Raw genomic sequence first — 23,224 nt, forward strand, 5'->3', positions numbered from 1 at the left:
TTGGAACTGAACCCAGATGGATATTTCTTCCAACAGAGGAAAAACCACTGGTTCCTATTTGCTTCTATTGTGCCAAGTTACATAATCTGAACTGATTCAGTGATGGTTTCGGAGGAACTTATTTTATAGTGAAATTGGTCTCCTGTCGTGTTACGTTTTAATGAAGTCACCGTAAAGCCTTTGCCCCTTAGCAAAATTTTAATAAGTCAGCAACACAGCCACGCGACCAATTGGAAAACAGCAGGACATCGTGGCTCGAGAAGAACTTAGTAAGTTGTCAGTTGCGTAGCTGAAAGAAAAGATCGAAGGACTAATACACAAGGAGAAGTTAACGGTTGGATTTTAAAAGGCACTCTGCCTCTCCGCTCTAGTCTCTGTAGAAATGGACGATAAACTAGTGCGATGCTAATCCATCAAAGAACACATTTTGAAATTAAAACAATTAACGTACTGCATTCACGGAAAGCATTGCTCTTTATGAGAGAAGCAGCATTTTCTGGCAAGCCTGCAAAAACTGGAAATTATTGACCTTGTGTAGAGATTGCAGTCTGCCTTTATCCTTCATTCTGTTCAGTTGTTCCACAGAAAAATGCTGGAATGGTGATGTTGTGGCTATAAGGCTGCTGTTAAAATTGACCCTGGTTTGAGCTGATGGTAACTTCACTTCTGGCCTAATTTCTCTTTCTTCCAGCATCTGACTTTGCAATTCATGGATTCTTTTAACAGTGTGCTCTCTACCTTTTTTTTTGGGGGGGGGGGGAGTGGTGGTACTGATGCCTTTGCTGCTTTTCATTTAGTTCATGTCCTTGGCTAAATGTTTCTCAAAAATTGCTGAAAAATGTACCCTTTCCACAAACTGTCTGGGAATCCATTCATGAAAAGCACATTGCCAAAAGAACATTAAAGGCAAAGATGTCCTTAGAATTACAGCTGAATTGATGTTGCTCACTACCTAATTCACATTAAGAACATGTTTGTGTTCTTTCTTTATTTTAGGTCTCTTTGGATCTGTGTTTTTTGTTTTTTTTGTTTTTTGTTTACTCTGGGTGACTGCCTGGACAAGTCCCTACAGTCTCCCTGGCAGTTTTTTTTAAAAATGGTTTTCCTAGTGTAGGAAGTTAGCACCCCACCTCTCTCCTAGAAGAATGAAATATTCTAGGAAATATTAAAAAGACAGAATATTATACCTCCCTGGATGAGAAATGGAGAAATGTGTTTTTTTAAGGGAGGAAGCAGACTCATTCCTAATAGCCCCCACTTTCCTCAATAGCCCACAGCAGATGTCAGCACTTAAGAGATAAAGTGATAGCTGGGTCTATTCATAAGCAAATACACTCTCCCAAGATCCAATGAAGGTAGGATTAGCCCTCTACCCATCTAGCAGCAGAACTCACCACATGCTACCTGGGGAGATTGCATCACCCAGCAAGGCTCAACCAAGCCTGGGATTCAAAAGACAACATTACAAAGTTACTCCTGCATGGCCCCATGGGATTCTGACAACCAAGCTCAAATTCAAAGCCCAACAGAGGATATAAATCTCTCTCTCTCCCATATGCTTTTTTGCCCTGTCCATCATTAAACCATCTTTTCATGTTTCCGGTGTCTTTCTCCCTACTTGGAACTGAACCCAGATGGACATTTCTTCCAACACTAGGACTGAGAGAAAGTGATTGGTCTAATGGTACCCAGCTGGTTTTGTTCCTAAATTGGGACTAGAACTCACTGTCTCCCAGTTTCTAGCCTGGTGCCTTCACTATTACATTAAACTGGCCATCATGTTCATGCATAGTCTAAAAATAGAGTATTTCACAAAGCTTTGAACAGGTAAAACTGCTGTTTTTTTAAAGCCATATACCTTTCAAACAACCCGTCCCAATCTGGTCTTTTTCAGATGAACTGGCCCACAATTTCCAGAATCCGTACTGCCAGAAATTGTAACCACTGTGGGTCCCAACATATCTGGAAGGTACAAAACTGGGAAGGCTATTTTTAAAATAACATAAGATAACTTTTCAACAAGTTTATGACATGATGGATTCAAACTGATAAGAACACTCAGATGCAGGTTAAGAAATATTGATAAATATAGCTAATCCTCGATTTGCAGTCATTCATTTAGTGACCATTGAAAATGATAAGAGCAGTGAAAAAAGTAACTTACAACTGGTCCTTGCACTTAAGTACATCCATTGTAGCATCCCCAGGGTCATATGATCAAATTTTGGTTGCTTGGCAACTAGCATGTATTCATGATAACCGCAACATCCTGGGGCCATTAGTGACCTTCCCAGCTGGCTTCCAAAAAGCAAAGTCAAAGTCAGATTTGCTTAACAACGGCGCAAATCACTTAACAACTGCAGTGATTTGCTTAACATTCGTGGCAAAAAGGTAGTAAAATTGGGTGTGACTCCCTTAGCAACCACAATGCTTAACAACAGAAATTCTGATCCTAATTGTGGTCGTATGTCAAGGTCTACTTGCATTATATTTAGTTATAATTAGGAAAATGGATTAGTCATGATGACAAGATAGATATCCCATCTCAGGCAAGTTATAGAAAATAGTTTAGGTTTATTATCATTATATAGAAACTATCAATTTAACAAATATGTTTTGTTCTGAGACCTAACTTACAAATTGTTTTAAACCATGGTTTGCTAGCAATAACAAAACAAACTGAGTTACTGAGTTCTTAATGTGATAAAAGGTAAAGGTAACAAGCTCAGTGTCTTAGCCACTGATCCACTGCATCCCTTACATCTTAATGTGATACCTGAAGCTAGATCACGGCCTTCATAAATATGGGATTTGCTGAACAAATTTGGAAGGAAACCTGTCCTAGAGATTTTATTTATTGGATTTGCCTATAATTAAGAGATGAAGTTATGGGATGAAGAGTTTTATATCTGTTAATTAAGAGAAGGTGAAGAGTTTAAGACATTATTTATACTTGTAATGAGGATGAAAAGTTTCTTTCTCAGGATTTTCTTTTTCTTTTATTTTTTCTTTCGCTTTCTTGGGCATTCTTTTACTTTTTAATTTGTATTTTATCATTGTAATGAAAACTTTTAAAAAAATTATTATTTAAGGAAAACAATTTGGAAAGAAACTGTTTTAAATTTACCTGGGCTTATTTTTGAGTAAAGTAGGGATGCGGTGGCTCAGTGGCTAAGATGCCGAGCTTGTCGATCGAAAGGTCGGCAATTCAGCGGTTCGAATCCCTTGTGCTGCATAACGGGGTGAGCTCCCGTTACGTGTCCCAGCTTCTGCCAACCTAGCAATTTGAAAGCACGTAAAAAATGCAAGTAGAAAAATAGGGACCACCTTTGGTGGGAAGGTCACAGTGTTCCGTGCACCTTTGGCGTTGAGTCATGCCAGCCACATGACCACGGAGACGTCTTCGGACAGCGCTGGCTCTTCAGCTTAGAAATGGAAATGAGCACCGCCCCCTAGAGTCGGGAACAACTAGCACATATGTGCGAGGGGAACCTTTACCTTTACCTTTATTTTTGAGTAGACATGGATAGGACTTTTCTATTATCATATATTTATTTATTTATTAAATTTATTAACCACCCATCTTACCACAAGGTAAGTGGGTGGCATACAGTCACACACACACACACACACACACACACACACACACACATATATATATACACACACACACCTAAATAAATTACAACAAAAGATTAAAAACTAAGAAAAAGTGGGGAGAGCGGGGGCAGAGTGCTAGGGGCCAATCCCAGTGGGGTGAGATTTATAAATAAAAGAATTTTATGTATTTATAAATAAAGAATAAAAGAATTGTTTTATGACTGATTGGTCGATAACTTCTTTTCAGACAATATTTTAATTCCCAAGTCTGCCACTATTTTTTTAATGGTTGATTTAGATTTGCGTATTTAGTTTTCATACGTTCGAAGTCCGTAGAATTAAGTGCTATTATAATTTTATACTTGTGCTTTCTCAGGGTATTTCTTCTTTACAAGCTAACTTGTCTCTTAAAACAACTTTAAGTAACAAGGGGCCAAATGGAAGCCAAGACAGAATTCTTATTAACAAGTTCATACAGAATCTGTCTGAAAGAGCTGGCGGCATCGCTAGATGTGTTTTGACTTCCAAAAGAACATACTGACATAAGTGCAGACTGGATCCAACCTTGGGATAGAAACCAGCTAGAGTTGCAGGAGGAAGAGAAATGAGAGAAGATAACATTGGCCCAATTCTTAAACGTTTTATTTTTCTTGCATTGCCGCCAAGATGATACAATTGGAAGAACACAGCTTTATCAGTGACCTTTCAACGCAGAAAAACGGAGCTGAAGCTAGCAAGAATTGGAGACTTGGCCTTGTGCAGCTGGCTGATGACCATTTTCTTCCATCTTCTGAATGATTCTACCCAAATTCAAGAGGAGGTTCAAACCACAATATCACACTCCAACTCTCCAACTCCAAATTCAGGCATGTTTCTTCCTTGCTTTAGCACAGTTCTCTGAGATACCCCAGCTTGCCTTTGATAGGTGGGGTAAGAGGAGGGTAGACGTGCACATTTCCAAATATAATACCATAGCCATCCACTGCTTATTTTCTAAGACTAATTTTATTTATATAGCTTAGTTTCTAAGAATGTCCAGAGATAGTTTTGGAAATAAAATGATAATAAAGGCTGCTTCTTTTTCTTTCTTTCTTTCTTTCTTTCTTTCTTTCTTTCTTTCTTTCTTTCTTTCTTTCTTTCTTTCTTTCTTCTTCCTTCCTTCCTTCTAAAGAAGCCAAGTGAGACAGGTTTATGAGAATTATGCTGAACCTGTTCATTTCTGTCATTTTTTGTGTCATGGCATGGACTTGGAAGGAAAAGAGTTACATTGGCTATATTGTAAGATCCTCTATGAATACTTTATTGTCTGAAGACTGGTAAAAAGTTGGATAGATAGATAGATGGATGGATGGGTGGGTGGGTGGGTGGGTGGGTGGGTGGATGGATGGATGGATGTTTGCTGGCAGAATAGCCAGAATAGAAACAGCCTGGGAATAATAATTCCAGTTTTTATGCAATTGATAGAGATGTTACAGGCTTCAGAGTTGCCTACTCAGCTCATTTTCCCAATACTGACTTCCAAGAATAAATTCACACTCAACTATCTTAGCGTATTATTGGATATTTTCTTGCCATTCAGCATACGGCAAATCAGATCAGACACTGTTTCATCCAATTCTTGCAATCCATTGCATTTCTAATCCCACCCATTTGGGAGGTCCGGGTTTATCCATTGGTTAGCTGAGCATTGCTGACTTTATAAGATACTTGCTTTTCGTGCCTCTGAATAGTAGAGACCCTGGCTTGGGAGAAGAATGGAAAAGCTGTTCTTGCTAACATGGGCAACCCGTTTCCTTGGTAAGTTGATCTTAAATGCTTATTATTATGGTGGGACACACAGTCAGCCAGATGTTTAAACTGGATATGGCATTTTTATCCATCTATCAAGTTCTTCCCAATGACCTAGGATAGGTGATAGGCAGAAGTTGTTTTATAGTGTTAAAGAAAACATCACAGGATATTATTATGTGATCTTACAGTTTCGAGGGAGGTACTGTAACTCTCTTAATTTTCTTAAATCAATCGTCAACAAACAAAAAGTAATATATTGATGGCCACTTCAGATTTTGTGGATCACAGTCCATTTTGAAAATTTGCAAAACTTTAAACACTCTTTATTGATTTTCCATTTGTTACTATTGCTGAGAGGTGTATTATATTATATTATATTATATTATATTATATTATATTATATTATATTATATTATATTATATTATATTATATTATATTATATTATATTATATTATATTATATTATATTATATTATATTATATTATTTTATATTATATTATATTATATTATATTATTATATTATAATATTATATTATATTATATTATATTATATTATATTATTATATTATATTATATTATTATATATGCTATGCTATGCTATGCTTTACTATACTATACTATACTATTTTATCAATCTATCTTCTTGGTTTTTGCATTTCAGTGGGGAACGGTGCAGAGTCACCCAAACAATTGCAGTTGCTTCCCATGTTAGGGGATGTCTATCATGTTACAGGTAATGTGAACCCATTACAAGATTCACAAAGAAGTGGTCCGCAAAGATCTAGTGGTGGAACTGTTCAGAATAAAAGGGATCTCAATCAATATTTTCTGTTGTTGCTTGTTTTTTTATTTTTGCCTCTTTTTTCTCAGGGATACTTAAACTGCCTTATGCTGAAATAGAAGAACCGTTTGAAGCCTGGTTCAACAAGACTGGAGGGAAAAGCCGGATTCAATATTATGACGGTAATCCACATTTGATACCATGGTGGTGAGATCGCCCAGTGAATAGATTTATGGCATTTTCACCATGAATGTAGATAGCCCTTCAGGGAGGAAGAAATGGTAAAAAGTAAGTCCAAACATACAGACTGTACTTCTTGCAGGCACTAGATATGTCTAGGCCAGGGGTGGGCCAACTTGGCTCCTTTAAGACTTGTGGACTTCTGGTCTAGGCTAACAGAGGGAAGGGTTGGGATGACATGATAGCAGTCTTCCAATATTTGAGGGGCTGTCAAGAGAAGAAGAGGTTAACCTATTCTCCAAAGCAGCTGAGGAGAAGCAGGACCAGAAGTAATGGGTGGAAGATCATTAAAGACAGCTCCAACCTAGAACTAAGGAGAAATTCCCTGACCGTGAAATTTATCAGTGGAACGGCTTACCTCCAGAAGTTGTGAGTGCTGCATCACTGGAGGTTTTTAAGAAGGGATTGGACAGCCATTTGCCCAGACTGGTAGAGGGTCTCCTGCTTGATTAGAGGATTGGATTAAAAAACCTCAAAGGCCCTCTTCCAACTCCCAAATTTTGTAATTTCTGTATCTTGGACTGCCTGGATGAGTCGAGTTTCAATTGCACCATTTCACAATTGTACTAAGTTGGGGAGGGCTGGTACAGACTCATATTACCTGCTTTGCTTTCTACAGCACCTTTCAGATTATCATCATCATCGTCATCATTACTTTTATTTTATATTCCATCTTATCTCCAAGGAAAGAAAGTAGCTAAGAGATACATACCCCATTACTTTTTAAATTTGTACAGGAATTCTGTGGTGTAAGTTAGCTGCCAGGCTCTAGCCCTGGGCCTTTCTCCAAAGCATCTACTCCACCACTGACCTATTTTTCCTTCCCATCTGTTCTGTTCACATGCATGCCACATGCATTGTCTTATAGAGATCGTTTGAATGCACTGCCTACGCTAACGCATTCTGACAGCCAAGAGTCTTCTGGAAATGTTGGGAGTTGTGGTCCCAGCATACCTTCTGGGCACCCAGAGCCAGCAACAGTTATCCTAATGAAATAAGAAGGGGCTATACTGTCAGAAAGGGACGCGGTGGCTCGGTGGCTAAGACGCTGAGCTTGTCGATCGAAAGGTCGGCAGTTCAGCAGTTTGAATCCTTAGTGCTGCATAACGGGGTGAGCTCCGGTTACTTGTCCCAGCTTCTGCCAACCTAGCAGTTCGAAAGCACGTAAAAAAGGCAAGTAGAATGTTGGAGATGCGATTGTGAAGATGCCACTTATTACCATACATGGTGGACTTGTAAAAAAGTTAAAGCATTTTGGATTAAAGCTTGGTGGATCATGCAGAATATTTTGAAAAAGAAGATTAAGTTTACTCCGCAGTTCTTTCTACTAGGAATAATTATGGATTGTACAGCTATAGAGACTAAATTGATTTTGAACTTAATAACAGCCGCAAGACTTTTGATTGCTCAATATTGGAAGGAAGAAGAATTACCTACAATTGAAGAATGTACACTTAAAGTATCAAATCTGGCAGAAATGGCAAAAATTTCTGCTTACTTGAAAGACTATACACAAGAAAAATATATTTTAGAATGGAAAATGTGGATTGATTATATTCAAAATAAGTATCAGATAAAAAAATATCGAATAGCATATGAGTAAATTTAGGAAATATTTTGTATTAGATATATTTCTGAAGGAGAGGGGAATTGAGAGTGTGATTATGTGTGGAGTGACTAGAGATTATAATTTAGGAATTATTTTGGATTATGATTGTTAGTTTTGATACCCTGCATTTTGTTCTGGGAAGTCGGAGTGGGGGGTGGGGGTAAGGGGAGGGAATTGGGGGTTGAGGTAGAGATGGAGTGATGGTTAATGTACAGGGATTATTGAAGATGTATAAATATAATTAATGTAGGGTCGGGTCTGCCCAGTTACCATTTTAGAACGGTGGGGAGGGAGAAAAGAGAGAGTAGGAGGTAGGAAAGAGGAGAAGAGGAAGGAAGAGGGGTAGAAGAGGGAGAAGGAAGGTGTAGGGTGGAGGGAGGAGAGGATGTAGATAAGAGAAGGAGAGGAAGGTCTGGAAAGTAAAAGAAGGTAGAAGAGGGAAGAGTGTTAAAAAGGGGGGTGGTGACTGGGCAAGCCCGACTAATTGTATATAACTGTACATTGGATGAGCTGTTTGATATGATTGTAAAAATAAAACTTTTTTATTGGGGAAAAAAAAAGGCAAGTAGAAAAATAGGGACCACCTTTGGTGGGAAGGTCACAGTGTTCCGTGTGCCTTTGGCGTTGAGTTATGCCGGCCACATGACCACGGAGACATCTTTGGACAGTGCTGGCTCTTCAGCTTTGAAATGGAGATGAGCACTGCCCCCTAGAGTCGGGAACGACCAACACATATATGCCAGGGAAACCTTTACCTTTACCTTATGCTGTCAGCGGCAATCAAATATTTGGTCTAATTCTGCTTTTCTCTTTTCTCCAGGCCAAGTTATCACTTACCAGTTAGGCTATGTGAAACCTTTTGGAGCCAGCTTCAAGATAACCCCAGAAACCACTGAAACAGAGATCAATATTAAGGAATGTTTTCAGATCAATGGAACGTCTGAGAATCCCGTTACACCTCAAAGCGTGTTTCCTAACTTAACAGACTTCCAGGTGAGCGGGACGGGGGGGGGGTTGGCCATCTTCTCATCTTTCTGAGTTCTTCATGTATCCCATCAAACCTGAATTATGTTAACTACACTTAAGGCATGCACCAGAAATCATAGCTAGATCTCTTCATTTGCTTTTATGTCCCACCAGCTCAGTGCCCATCTGCACAGGTTGCCACAAACTCCCCCCCCCACCCTGTAGTTTTTCAATGAAGTATGAAAACAGTGAAATCTAAAATGAGCCGCTCCCCTAAATGGGAGAGACGAGTGAATGTGTCTCCTATCATGACATTTCTAATAAGCCTGGCTGGGGTGGGGTATGTGCATCCCATTTCATTGGGGACAACTTCTTAAAAGATTTTTTTTTTAAATCATGAATTAAGGCTGTCTATACCTGCTGATTTTGGAGTATGCCAGATTGAAGTCCACGTAATTATGTATAGTTATCCATAGTTGCACTGAAAAATTTTGCTGTACAATGTTCTGACCTAGGCGTTCCCAAACCACGAAGCAGACTCCTTAACCCGACAAAAATCCCTTTTTATTAAGTTACTGTGAATTCCTCTCATTCACCTTCAGCAAAATCTTTCAAGGGAGAATTTACAGTCACAGACCTTATCTGGCTTGGAGAGCTGCGAGGCTGATATCTTCAAAACTTGGCAAGGAGTCTCTGAGAGTCAGGAACCAATTAAGCCAACTAATTGTCTTCTGCAAACACCCCTCCCCTTTTATTCCCTATGGGAGGGGCCATTCATTGTCCACCTGTGGCCTTACAAGTTAACCCTTGTTCCTTAGCTGTTCCCTTCATCTGGCAACTCTGCGCATTCACACACTGGGAACAGGCTCCAGCTATTCTTCTGCCTCACTGATGTCTGACTCCGAAGGCAGCTGACTACTGTCAGAGGGCCCTGGCCCCCTCTCTGCCTCCGATGCAGAGCCCTCATCAGAGCCTTCCCCAGACTCCAGGACTGGCCCATGTTCCTCCCCAACCTCCTCACTGTCCGAATCGGCTACCAGCACCGCCAATCGCTGGCGGGCCACAACACAAAGCCCCACATATTGTGTAGAGATTAAATACTTGCGCTGAACAGAAACATTTTTTTAAAAAACTGACTCTTCCATTAATGTACTGGCAAACTTTCCCTCTATTCTGCTTTCTTACCCACTAGCCTGTACAGCATGAGCATTACAACGGAAAGTATTGCACAGTCTTGGAGAGTGTCTCCTATTGGGGCAAGAAGAAGAACACCTACAAGTTGTGGATGACAGATGGTTCCCGTGGGCCTGTGCCAGTCCATTATGAAATGAAAGGCTACAACACTCTCCTGGGTTCCCACTATGACAAGTATGAAATAGATTATACCAGCTACTCTCACAGTTTCTCGTCCAGCATCTTCACTCTCCCTCCTGGTAAGTATGCACGAAAACATTTTCTGGAATATTGTCAATATCTGGACTCCTCTTCCTGATCTATTGCATTGGTCAGCATCCTCCAGTCTATCCATTTCCCTGATCCAGCTGTCTGCAGGTGAATAGACACTCTAGAAGCTGAAACCCCAAAAGTCTGGGAAGCATCAAATGAGGATAAGCTGGTGGAGTCTACTTCTAAGGGACCGATATTGCAGTTGCACGGGTGGGATTCAAATAATTTAACAATTGGTTCTCTGCCCTAATGACCAGCAGGGTGGGCGTGGCCATGGTGGGCGTGGTCAGAGAGTGTCATGGGCAGCACTTCAACTCCTGCATCTCCCTGGGAGCAAAAATGCCCCCCCCACCGTGCACCATTTTGGGCCTAGTAGACCTCCCTGCAGCCTCCTGGGAGCAAAAACGGGTTGCGGTGAGGGCATGCCTCATCCCCCTGCACCTCATTTTGGGCCTAGTAGGCCTCGCTGCAGCCTCCTGGGAGCAAAAATGCACCAAAACCCCCACCCGCACTCTGTTTTGGTCCTAGTAGGCCTCCCTGCACTTACCTGGGAGCCAAAACAGGGTGCGTGGGGACTCCTGGAAGGGGCAGGATGGAAGGGGCGGGGCCAGCCAGCAATTTAACAACCAGTTCGCCCAAACCGGTCTGAACCGGCTGAATCCCACCACTATGTAGTTGCAATAATGTCTTATGCAAAGGAATGTTACTTGCTACCTCTTAGATGTTTGTTTTTAAAACCATCTCCCTTTAGCCCAAATCACTCTGTATTTTATTACATTTATTAAACAGTTAAAAGTATTATAGGAATTTAAAATATGTAAAATTTGTAACAGGGAAAAATATTCTACCCTCCTTATTAATTAAAACACTTGTAGATGTATCAGTGAAGACAATGCTCTTCTTTCCTCAAAGGCCAAAACTTCAGGATCACATGGAGAAGAGAACCCTGGGCATCTTTATAAATCCTTAGCTTAGGAATGTGTAGGTTTTGCAGGGGTTAAGTTGTTCTTCCACAAGCGAAGGTTCTCTAGATGTTTTACTCTCAGAATTTCCTAGTCAATGTGAGCCATTCTCGCCATTGCTCAGAATTCTAAGAGTTGACACCTTCAAATTTGAAAACCACTCAACCTGGGAAAGGAAGAATGTGTTGGAGAAAACACATTCGAAAAACAAATTAGGCCGAACCCACATAACAAATGGCCTTCCAATTTGACCTCTTAAATTGGCCTCCAAGCCGAAGATTCTGAAGTCGTTCCGAGTGCCTGTGATTCATGTTCCAGGCCTTCCCACTTCCCACCACCTTCTCAATGGCCAGACTATGGCGATGTCAAAATGAAATCACAAGATTCTACTAAGTATAATATCTTGAAACAACCTGTTGTTAATATCGGTCTTCTCGACATGGAACATAGCAGGCAACAGAGAACTCTCTCAGAGGGCATGTTTTCACTTGGTTGATTTTTCTGATTTCCTTCTCATAGGCATTAAGTGTGCATACTGGCCAGGAATAGGACCAGAACACAGGATCTTGGCCAACCCAATGCAGGAATTCGTTGGGAGAAGTGGAGAAGTCAGACTACACCATGAACATCTGTTTCATCACTACAAGAAAAAATTCCGAAAGACCTACAAGAACAAAAAAGAAATAGAGCACAGGCGACACAACTTCATTCACAATATGAGGTAAAGGAACCAGCAGAGATAGCAATAGCACCTAGACTTACATACCACTTCACAGTGCTTTTTACAGCCCTCTCTAAGTGGTTTTACAGAGTCAGCCTATTGCCCCCAACAATCAGGGTCCTCATTTTACCAACCTCGGAAGGATGGAAGGCTGAGTCAATCTTGAGCCTGGTGAGATTCGAACTGCCAAATTGCAGGCAACCGGCAGTCAGCAGAATTAGCCTGCAATACTGCATTCTAACCACTGCGCCACCAGAGCTCAGATGTAGAGCAGGAAAATTTAATTAGCTAGAATTCTACAATTTTCCAGATTCTGCTACTTGGTCACTAAGCAGATTCTACAATAAAGGAGGATGGATCGACTTCTTATTGGTCAAGATCCAAATTTTATAGTTTGAGGTCTTTTCTGTGGCTTATTCAACAATTACATGTCAAGTACATTTACATGTTAAGTAATTACATGCTAAGCCCCAAATAAATAAACAACAATACAGTTAACTGTGAAGGATGAACCCAGTCGATTGATTTATTTATTTAGAAGATTGATATGGCCGCCCACTCTCTTATATTTCTTCAACTTATGCAGGAAAAATAAATGTAGCATGTCAGCTCCTTTATCTGTCAAATAAGATCGATGGAACGCAACCTCTGGCATTTGGCTCTTGGATTCCAGCAGTTAATTCACATTTAAACATTTAGTTACTATTCTGTTCATTCGTGCCAATTTAATGCTTCTGTCTTTTACTCAGAGTGGGAATAGATGTCTCCCGTGGAACATCTCCTAGCATCAATTCAATGAAACGCAAGAGCTTCTCCTTACAACATATTAAAAGAAAATCTGGAAGTCAACCGCGGAAAGCAATCCCTGTAAAATTCCATGCGTAGGGCAGAGTAAATGCACATTATCCCAGCTATACAAGGCAGTTTCGCTTCGGTTTTATCTGTGTCAGAATAAAACAAGAGACCCACCACATGAATCTCTTTTCACAACCCTATCCAACCATATTTAAATAGATTAGGCAGGATTTTGGCAGGGGGAAAAAAAAGAACACTTTGTTAGTTGAGAAGTCGTGTCTGACCCATCGTGGCCCCACGGACAATGTTCCTCCAGGCCTTCCTGTCCTCTACCATCCTCTGGAGTCCATTTAAGCTCACGCCGACTGCTTCAGTGACTCCATCCAGCCATCTCATTCTCTGCCGTCCCCTTCTTCTTTTGCCCTCAATCTTTCCCAGCATTAGGCCCTTCTCCAGTGAGTCCTTCCTTCTCATTAGGTGGCCAAAATATTTGAGTTCCATCTTCAAGATCTGGCCTTCTAAAGAGCAGTCAGGGTTGATCTCCTCTAGGACTGACTTGTTTGTTCGCCTTGCAGTCCAAGGGACTCGCAGGAGTCTTCTCCTCAATTTGGCGCTCAATTCTTTGGAGCTCTAAGAACACTAAGGTAAAGGTAAAGGTTCCCCTTGCACATACATGCTAGTCGTTGCCAACTCTAGGGGGCGGTGCTCATCTCCGTTTCAAAGCCGAAAAGCCAGCACTGTCCGAAGACGTCTCTATGGTCATGTGGCCGGCATGACTCAATGCCAAAGACACACGGAACGCTGTTACCTTCCCACCAAAAGTGGTCCCTATTTTTTCTACTTGCATTTTTACATGCTTTCGAAACTGCTAGGTTGGCAGAAGCTGGGACTAGTAACGGGAGCTCACCCCGTTACACGGCAACACTAGGGATTTGAACCGCCGAACTGCCGACCTTTCGATCGACAAACTCAACTGTCTTAAACCCTGAGCCACCACGTCCCTTAAGAACACTAGTGAGGTTAAATAGGTCCAGTCCAGACAACAGACCAGCTTGTTTCGTTTTCAAGTGAGAATGCATCATCTTCTCTTTATCCATGTTCTTCCAGATATATCCACTCCAAGAACCGAGCCAACCTCTCCTTCAAACTGGCAATAAACCACTTGGCAGATCTCACATCGGAAGAGATAGCCGTGATGAGGGGGAGGCTACAGACTGAGGGACCCAGGAAAGGGTGGGAGTTCCCATCTGACCGCTACAGTGATCTCACCTTGCCGGAGAGCTTAGACTGGAGGCTTTACGGTAATTGTGATGTCCAAGTGTCTTTTGCTCAGCTCATGCGCCACACAGCAACAACTAACAAAGCAACTGCGCTTTCTGTCTTTGGGGGCTTCTTGGGGGGCGTGGATGTTTCTTTTTCTTTCTTTTTTTTCTTACCCTCCCTCACTTCTCTTCCCCCTCTTCCTACCCCAACATTTTCCTATTTACCTTCCTGTTTTGTATCTTGTTTTATTTTATAGCTCAGTCAAAAATGTTAAACAAGAAACTGCAGGCTGGGACAAAAGAGGATTTGTGACATAAGATTTTCCCCTCTGAAACTAAAGTCCTGTTTCTATCCGAGGAATAGAATTCGGATCCTCCACAGACCACAATGAAGGGATGTGGTGGCTCAGTGGCTAAGACGCTGAGCTTGTTGATAGAAAGGTCGGCAGTTCAGCGGTTTGAATCCCTAGTGCTGTGTAACGGGGTGAGCTCCCGTTACTTGTCCCAGCTTCTGCCAGCCTAGCAGTTCAAAAGCACGGAAAAAAATGCAAGTAGAAAAATAGAGACCATCTTTGGTGGGAAGGGAACAGCCTTCCATGCGCCTTTGGCGTTGAGTCATGCCGGCCACATGACCACAGAGACATCTTCAGACAGCGCTGGCTGTTCGGCTTTGAAATGGAGATGAGCACTGCCCCCTAGAGTCGGGAATGACTAGCGTGTATGTGCGAGGGGAACCTTTACCTTTACCTTAAAGACCACAATGGTTCTGTCTAAGGCCTCCTTTTGGGTTTCAGCCCATTAAAATCCACACTTTGGTTTAAATTTCAGCCCAGAGAATTTTTCTTTAAATTAATGCCTTTTGCATGCTGCTGGTACTTGGAATGCTGGTGTTTCCTTGTTATTTTGACATTCCTTCCCTCTCCTTCTCAATAAAGGAGCAGTGACACCGGTTAAAGACCAGGCAGTGTGTGGATCCTGCTGGAGTTTTGCCACAACAGGAGCTCTGGAAGGAGCCCTCTTTCTCAAGGTGAGACCCCCCCAATGGCAGATTGATAGTCGACAGTTTGGTCTGTTTGGTCTAATGCAAGGGTGTCAAACTCCATTCCATTGAGGGCCCCATCTGGGCTGTGGTTGATCTCGGCCGGCCGGCCAAATGAGTGCGCGTGGCCAGTAGTGAAATGCAATTCTTTTTACTACTGGTTCTGTGGACGTGGCTTGGTGGGCATGCGTGGTGTGGCTTGGTGGGCGTGGCAGGGGAAGGATCCTGCAAAATCTCCATTCCCACCCCACTCTGGGGCCAGCCAGAGGTGGTATTTACCGGTTTTCTGAACTACTTAAAATTTCCGCTACCGGTTCTCCAGAACCTGTCAGAACCTGCTGGATTTCACCCCTGGGCGTGGCCAAATGGGTAGGCGTGGCAAGCTTGACCCCAAATCCCCAAACTGCTGGCAAGTTTCCTTTTCGCACTGGGTAGACCGGGCCGAAGCCATGTTGGCCCAATGTCTGCTTTTTGCATTGGATAGACTGGGCTGAAGCGATGCAGGCCGGCCCCTTACATTTTGCAGGATGGCCCTGCAGGCTGGATCCGACCACATCGCGGGCCGGATGCAGCCTGCGGAAGTTATGTTTGACACCTCTGGTCTAGTGGTTAAGGCACCAAGACAGAAACCAGGAAACTGAGTTCTACTCCCGCTTTAGATGTGAAAGCTGGATGGGTGACATTGGGCCCATCAGTCTCTCTCAGCCCAACTGACCACCCAGGGGGGTTGTTGTTTCAGGGAATGTAGGAGAATATTGGGGATGTTTGCTGCCTTGAGTTATTTATAAACAATAATAAAAGCAGAATATAAATAAATAAAAATGATAAAATAAATCAGTCTCTGCTGTGATGCCAGCTGTTCTTTGGGGACTACACTTGCATTTAGCTTATCTACTCCTAACTTTTTCAAAGATAATAATTTAAATTTTTTTTTAAAAAACGATGCTGGTCTACATTTAAGACCAAATCTTCCTATTTCTAAAATATGGCTCTGCCAGCTGCATACAAACTGTAGGTGGATCATAAAAGGCTTTCCTTGAGCCTCCAGGAGGGTGTAAACGGTCTCCCCCCCAGGGTCTGGAGGCCCTCTGGAGGCCGGAAATGGGCCTGTTTCCAGACTTCTGGTACTTCTGGTAGATCTGTTTTGCCCCCCACCCCCTTCCCAGGCTCTGGAGGTTTTCCTCGAGCTTCTGAGAGGGCAAAAATGGCCACCCCAGGGTTCTGGAGCAGTGGTGAAATCCAATTTTTTTTACTACCGGTTCTGTGGACGTGGCTTGGTGGGCGTGATTTGGTAGGCATGGCTTGGGAAGGATACTGTAAAATCTCCATTCCCACCACACTCCAGGGGAAGGATACTGCAAAATCTCCATTCCCACCCCACTCCAGGGGAAGGATATTGCAAAACTTCCATTCCCACCCCACTCTGGGGGAAGGATACTGCAAAAACCTCCATTCCCACCCCACTCCAGGGGAAGGATACTGCAAAATATCCATTCCCTCCCCACTCTGGGGTCAGCCACAGGTGGTATTTACTGATTCTTCAAACTACTCAAAATTTCTACTACCGGTTCTCCGAACTACTCAAAATTTCTACTACCGGTTCTCCAGAACCTGCTGGATTTCACCCATTCTAGAGCCCTCTGGAGGCCAGAAACGGGCCTGTTTCTCGACTTCCAGTAATTCCAGTAGGCCCATTTTTCCCCCTCCCAGAGCCTCTGCGTGGGCCCTACACTTACCTGTCATCCAAACTGGGCTGCGTGGAGACTCATGGGAGGGGCAGGGTGGGGTGGCTGGAGCCAGCCAGTCCTTGCAACTACCGGTTTGACGAATCAGATGTAAAAATTAGCATCCGGTTTGCCCGAACTGGTCCGAACCGGCTGAATCCCACCCCTGGACATGACCATGGGGATGCTGCAAAGGTCGTAAGTATGAAAACAGGTCATAAGATCAGGAGGGTCTCCTCGGGGTGCCGTCAGCTAAACAATGTCGGCTGGCGGCCCCCAGGGGAAGAGCCTTCTCTGTTGGGGCACGTACCCTATGGAACGAACTGCCTCTGGGGCTACGCCTTCTAACCGACCTCCGGGCCTTTAAGCGTGAGCTCAAGACTTTTTTGTTTCAACGAGCAGGGTTGGCCTAAGAGTAATTTTTAATTGAGTGGTTTTATTTCTTGTTATTTTAATATTCAGCCTTATGGTTTCAGATTTTTAAATTTCAAATATTGTGTTTTAATTTTTGTATATGTCTTTTTAACTTGGCTGTAAACCGCCCTGAGCCTTCGGAGAACGGCGGTATAGAAATGTAAATAATAAATAAATAAATAATAAGTCACTTTTTTCAATGCCATTGTAATTTTGAACAGTCACTAAATGAACTGTCATAAGTTCTACCTGTAGTTGGTTTCTAACCAGAGAGCGGTTCTCTTTTGTTCATTCCATGCAGACAGGAGTGCTTACCCCACTATCTCAGCAAATCTTGATCGACTGCTCCTGGGGTTTTGGAAACCGTGCTTGTGATGGGGGCCAGGAACCACAGGCATTTGAATGGATTATGAAGCACGGAGGGATTGCCACCGCTGAGGCCTATGGGCCATATATGGGTCAGGTCAGTGGTGGGTTTCAAATTTTTTTGCTACCGGTTCTATGGGTGTGGCTTGGTGGGCATGGCATGGTGGGCATGGCAGGGAAAGGTTACTGCAAAATCCCCATTTCCTCCTGATCAGCTGGGACTTGGGAAACAGAGAATAGATAAGGGCAGGGCCAGTCAGAATTTTTACTACCGGTTCTCCGAACTACTCAAAATTTCCGCTACCGGTTCTCCAGAACTGGTCAGAACCTGCTGAAACCCACCTCTGGGTCAGGTAAATCTAGGGCAGTTTTGCAGATATTCCTCCCGTATCCCTCAGGTGAGATGTTTCTCCTGGTCGTCCTTATCCTGGGATGGTAAGCACATTTCTGCAGTTGTTAGGTGAATCATGTGGCTATTAAGTGAATCTGGCCTCCCCAATTGACTTTGCTTGTCAGAAGCCAGCTGGGAAGGTTACAAATGTTAATCACATGATCCCAGGACACTGCAACTGTCATGAGTACATGCCAGTTGCCAAGTGCACATGTTTTGATCATGTGACCATGGGAAGGCTGCAATGGTCATAGGTGTGAAAATCAATTATAAGTCACTTTTTTCAGTGCGGTTGTAACTTCGAATGGTCACTAAAGGAATGGTTGCAAGTCAAGGACTATCTGTATTTTGTTATCATTTTTCCTCCATTGGAAAAAGCAGCACAAAAGCTCCAAAATATGCCCAATAAATGCAGTTATGAATCTCATGCCAGACCTAGATTGATTTAGATTGCTCTGCTTTCTGAGCATAATTTTATATTCATAAGATCTTCCTTCTCTAAAGACAAAAACCACCCATGATTCTTAAGATGTGGATTCTAGCCTCCTCCTGCCAAATTATCTCTTTTCTTAATTTTGCACAAAACACCCAACTTTGTTCAAAGGCATCTAGTTCAATTACTGCACAAAGTGCGGTCCAAAAACAAGTGCATGTTTTTCCTCACAGATAAGTAGCAGGGGGTTGGACTAGATGACCTACAAGGTCCCTTCCAACTCTATTACTGTTATTATTATTATCTTGTGAAACTTTAGTTATCGGAAAAACAATAACTTGGGAGATAGAATATTTCTTTATACACAGAAAGGGTTTAGGTTTTATTTTAACATTTTTATTGAGTTATAAAGTATTATAAAATACAGAACACAAAAGTAAATAGAAAAGCAGTGGGGGGAGGGGGAAGGAAGTGAGGAAAGATGGGGGGGGGAGAAAAAGAAGCACTGACTTCTGACTCTCTGTTACAGTAAAATAAGCATTAACATCAAATCACAACTTTTCACTTTTCCACAATAGTATCATATGAACAAACCGTTTCTATAAAGATCTATCAATCTAATCTGTAAAACCCAGTCAATCTAATCTGTAAAACCCAAACTCTTCCACATCAAGCATGAAGTTCAGAAGCAGTTTCCATGTGAAAACAAAAGGACTTATGTTCTTTTCTTTAATCAAAGTGGCCAATTTTGCCATTTCAGCCAACTCCATCAACTTCTGCAACCATTGGTCCATGGTAGGAATCAAAGTGTCCTTCCATTTTTGTGCGTACAATAGATGCTGTAGTAAGGGTTTTAATTCTTGCTGCGTCCAGCTTGAGATGGTTGAAATCTTGAAGAGCTGCTGATGGTCAGCCTTGAGAGTAGAGAGCTAGATCAAGGTTTCCCAAAATGGTCAATACCAACCCCCAAAGGTCAATGGGACAATCCAAAGGGTTGATGTCATCGATGTTATTCATAGTAGTGTTTTATCAAGTTATTTTCATACTATTAAGCATTTGGGAATTGATGAACAATCTGAAACTTCATGAAGGAGTCAATGAACTGAAGAGTTTGGGGAGCCCTGAGCTAGATGGATAAATTTACGGGACCGCCTGCTGCTACCGGCGACCTCCCATTGACCAGTGCGCTCCCATAGGGTCTCCTCAGGGTGCCGTCGGCCAGACAATGTCGGCTGGCGACACCCAGGGGGAGGGCCTTCTCTGTGGGGGCACCAACCCTCTGGAACGAGCTACCACCAGGTATCTGCCAACTCCCTGATCTTCGGACCTTTCGACACGAGCTGAAAACATTTCTGTTCCATCGTGCAGGACTGGCCTAATGGGGTTTTAATAATGGGTTTTTTATTGGTTTTAAGTGTTCAGCCAATTTTAAATTTTCCTTTTTAAACTGGTTTTAATTTTTGTATTAATTGTTTTACTTTGGCTGTAAATCGCCCTGAGTCCTTTGGGAGAAGGGCAGTATAGAAATTTAAACAACAAATAAAATAAAATAAATAAATGATCTGATCTGGTAGCTTCCTAGGTTGATAAACCAAGCTGCACATTAGTGGCCAAAATTAATGTAACTTCTGTGAAGTGAATGGGGCTACCTTGTCTCTTCTGCCCCCACAGAATGGCTACTGCCACTACAATCAATCAGAGCTGATGGCACCCATCACCGGCTTCATAGCTATTACCTCCCAAAACATCACTGACCTTAAAGCTGCTTTGTATAAGCATGGCCCCATCGCAGTGAACATCGATGCCTCCCACAAGTCCTTTGCCTTCTACTCCAGTGGCATCTATTATGAGCCTAATTGTGGTGAGTTTTCTTTCACTTCTTGATTCGTGGTTGTTCTGACCTAGGCTTCCTGAGACAGTAAAAAGCACACGATTAGTCCCAAAACCCCTCTTTTTATTTCAACGGCTGTGAATTATTGTTCGTTCACAGCCCGTAATGAGTCACAAAGAGTTGGTAAAGAGTCCAACAGAAGTCTGCCATAGTCCTTCGGGATAAGGCTGATAAGCACCCACCTTTATCTCCCTTGACCCGCTAACTGGACAATTAGCTTTCTAAGGCCACACAGAGTCAAAATGGAGCTTCAGAATTTAAACCGACCAGAACAACATTGCTTCCTGCAAAGGCTCATGTGCCTTTGCTCGTCTTTTAAGTCTTATGGGAGGGGCCAATCATCTCCAATCCCTACTCCCGAGTCGTCCCTTTTGTCTTAACTGTTCTTGCCTTGTGGAAGTTCTGCGCATGTGTGTACTAGGAACAGGCTCCCCCTGTTCCTCTGCCTCACCGATGTCCGACTCTGGGCAGGCACCCAATTGTCTAGGAAAAAGATAATAATGCACACTAGCCAGCTGCCATTTTTATTAATTCTTGGAAGTAAAAATCATTCCAGACAGTTTCTTTCTTATCTATCTATCTATCTATCTATCTATCTATCTATCTATCTATCTATCTATCTATCTATCTATCTATCATCTATCTCTTATTTTTCTCCCACCTTTACAATTTTTACAAATAACCCAAGGTGGTTATTTCAAACTTGGTGCCTTAATCACTAGGCCAAACTGGCACAGTTCAGTGTGCTAACTTCCTTTTCCCCGTTTCAGTTTTAGAAACTTTCAAAAAGACTGAATGGGTACCCTAAGACGATTTCATGAATATTACACGAGGGGCTTTCAAATTATGAGAAAGTCGTATTTGGAGTAATCATTATATTTTCTTCCTCTCCCCAAGATTGAACAATTCATTATCCTTTACCCCACTGGGACATAATAATTGAGAATTGATGGTGAACCTCTTGTATTTAATTAAGATATGAAATTTACTCAGACTGAATCCCTGCATTCTAATCAAACCAGTCTCATTCTGAAAGGACCAAGATAATGGAAGGCAAGTTGTGCTGAGTTAGGTACTTTTGTTTACAGCAAAAAACAAAAACAAAACAGCAATAGAGAAAATGAGAATCTACCTCTCTGGGGGGGGAAAAATCAGAAATACCTTTAAACCTGTCGTTTCTTCATATATATAGTTGTCAGAGGAGATGATGTTAATTATTACACTTATTCTTCCAGGAAATAAAACCATGGAGTTAGATCATGCTGTCCTAGCTGTAGGCTACGGAGACCTCCAGGGGGAACCCTACTGGCTCATTAAGAACTCTTGGTCTACATATTGGGGCAATGATGGCTACATCCTCATGTCCATGAAGGAAAACAACTGTGGGGTGACTTCTAGTGCCACCTATCCAATTCTGGCCTAACAACAACGGCTGTCATGTTCAGCAAAAGACATCTGGTTGTATTGCATTAGAAAATTCCAAAAGGTCCTCATTTTACAGATTGTTCAGCTGAGTCACCATTCATGCTGCAAAATGCTATTGCACTGTAAGGTGGAAACTGAAGTTTGAACATGTGTCTGTATGCACTTATCTTAACCTAACCTACCACCACCACCCCCAGCTTTTTGAATCATTGAGACCACCGTATAGTGTGTAATACAGCCATTCACACACTTGTGTAAAATCACAACCATTCAGACTACTGGGACAGAAAATGGAAGGGAAAATATTTTAAATCATCATAAAATCCATTTCCCAGAACTTCATGTAGCAAACAAATTTGCACTGATAATGATCCCTGAATAAGATTGTTCAGGTGGCTACTATGCAAAAAGCTAATAATTCTCTATCAATTCCAATGAAGCAGCTTTATTTTTCTTTGTACCTTTGCATTTTAATGGAAACAACTAGAAGGTCCTATACAAGTACTATGTTACTATCAGTGGTGGGATTCAGCCGATTCGCACCACTTCGGGGGAACCGGTTGTTAACTTTCCGAGCAGTTTGGCAAACTGGTTGTTGGAAGAAATCATTAGGGCAGAGAACCAGTTGTTAAATTTCTGAATCCCACCACTGGTTACTATGTTGTTTTAGCCTTGCCATTGCGGTTGTAAACTATGCCTTACTTATGAGGATTTGACACATTGCAAAATTAGCCAATTATGACAGATTTATGAACCATGGCTAAACAAATAGTAGTGTAATATCTGAAGCAAATCAATAAAAAAAACCTGAATTATATGACTGATCTTGTCTTTTTCTTAAGAAAAATGTAGCTCATGATATAAGATTTATGTCCTCACATCCTGGACATAAAACTGTTTCAACTCCTATCCTCAAAATGATGCTAGAGCACTGCACACCAGAACAACTAGACACAAGGACAGTTTTTTCCCAAACGCCATCAACAATCTGCTAAACAAATAATTTCCACAACACTGTCAAACTATTTACTAAGTCTGCACTACTATTAATCTTCTCATTGTTCCCACCACCCATCTCCTTCCACTTATATGACTGTAACTTTGTGGCTTGTATCCTTACGATTTATATTGATATTGTTTCCTGATTGCTTATTTGTAGCCTATGACTATCATTAAGTATTGTTCCTTACGATTCTTGATGAAGGTATCTTTCCTTTTATGTACACTGAGACCATATGCACCAAGACAAATTCCTTGTGTGTCCAGTCACACTTTGGCCAATAAAAAATTCTATGCTATGCTATGCTATGCTATGCTATTCTAAATTCTTATTCTTATTCTTATTCTATTCTATTCTATTCTATTCT

At 41.9% G+C, this 23,224-nt stretch overlaps 1 protein-coding gene across 1 annotated transcript; it reads left to right on the forward strand.

The window, feature by feature from the left end:
* Positions 1 to 6,052: 6,052 nt before the first annotated feature.
* On the forward strand, positions 6,053 to 22,291 carry LOC131204677 (digestive cysteine proteinase 2-like). Its single transcript, XM_058196178.1, has 10 exons — positions 6,053 to 6,125; positions 6,263 to 6,355; positions 8,843 to 9,015; positions 10,181 to 10,421; positions 11,916 to 12,117; positions 14,020 to 14,213; positions 15,110 to 15,201; positions 17,653 to 17,814; positions 20,213 to 20,402; positions 21,668 to 22,291. The coding sequence occupies exons 1-10, from the start codon at positions 6,098 to 6,100 to the stop codon at positions 21,853 to 21,855; spliced, it is 1,563 nt and encodes a 520-aa protein (XP_058052161.1). The 5' UTR covers positions 6,053 to 6,097; the 3' UTR covers positions 21,856 to 22,291.
* Positions 22,292 to 23,224: the final 933 nt, after the last annotated feature.

Source organism: Ahaetulla prasina, chromosome 10 (assembly GCF_028640845.1).
Source record: "Ahaetulla prasina isolate Xishuangbanna chromosome 10, ASM2864084v1, whole genome shotgun sequence".
Classification (NCBI taxonomy): domain Eukaryota; kingdom Metazoa; phylum Chordata; class Lepidosauria; order Squamata; family Colubridae; genus Ahaetulla; species Ahaetulla prasina.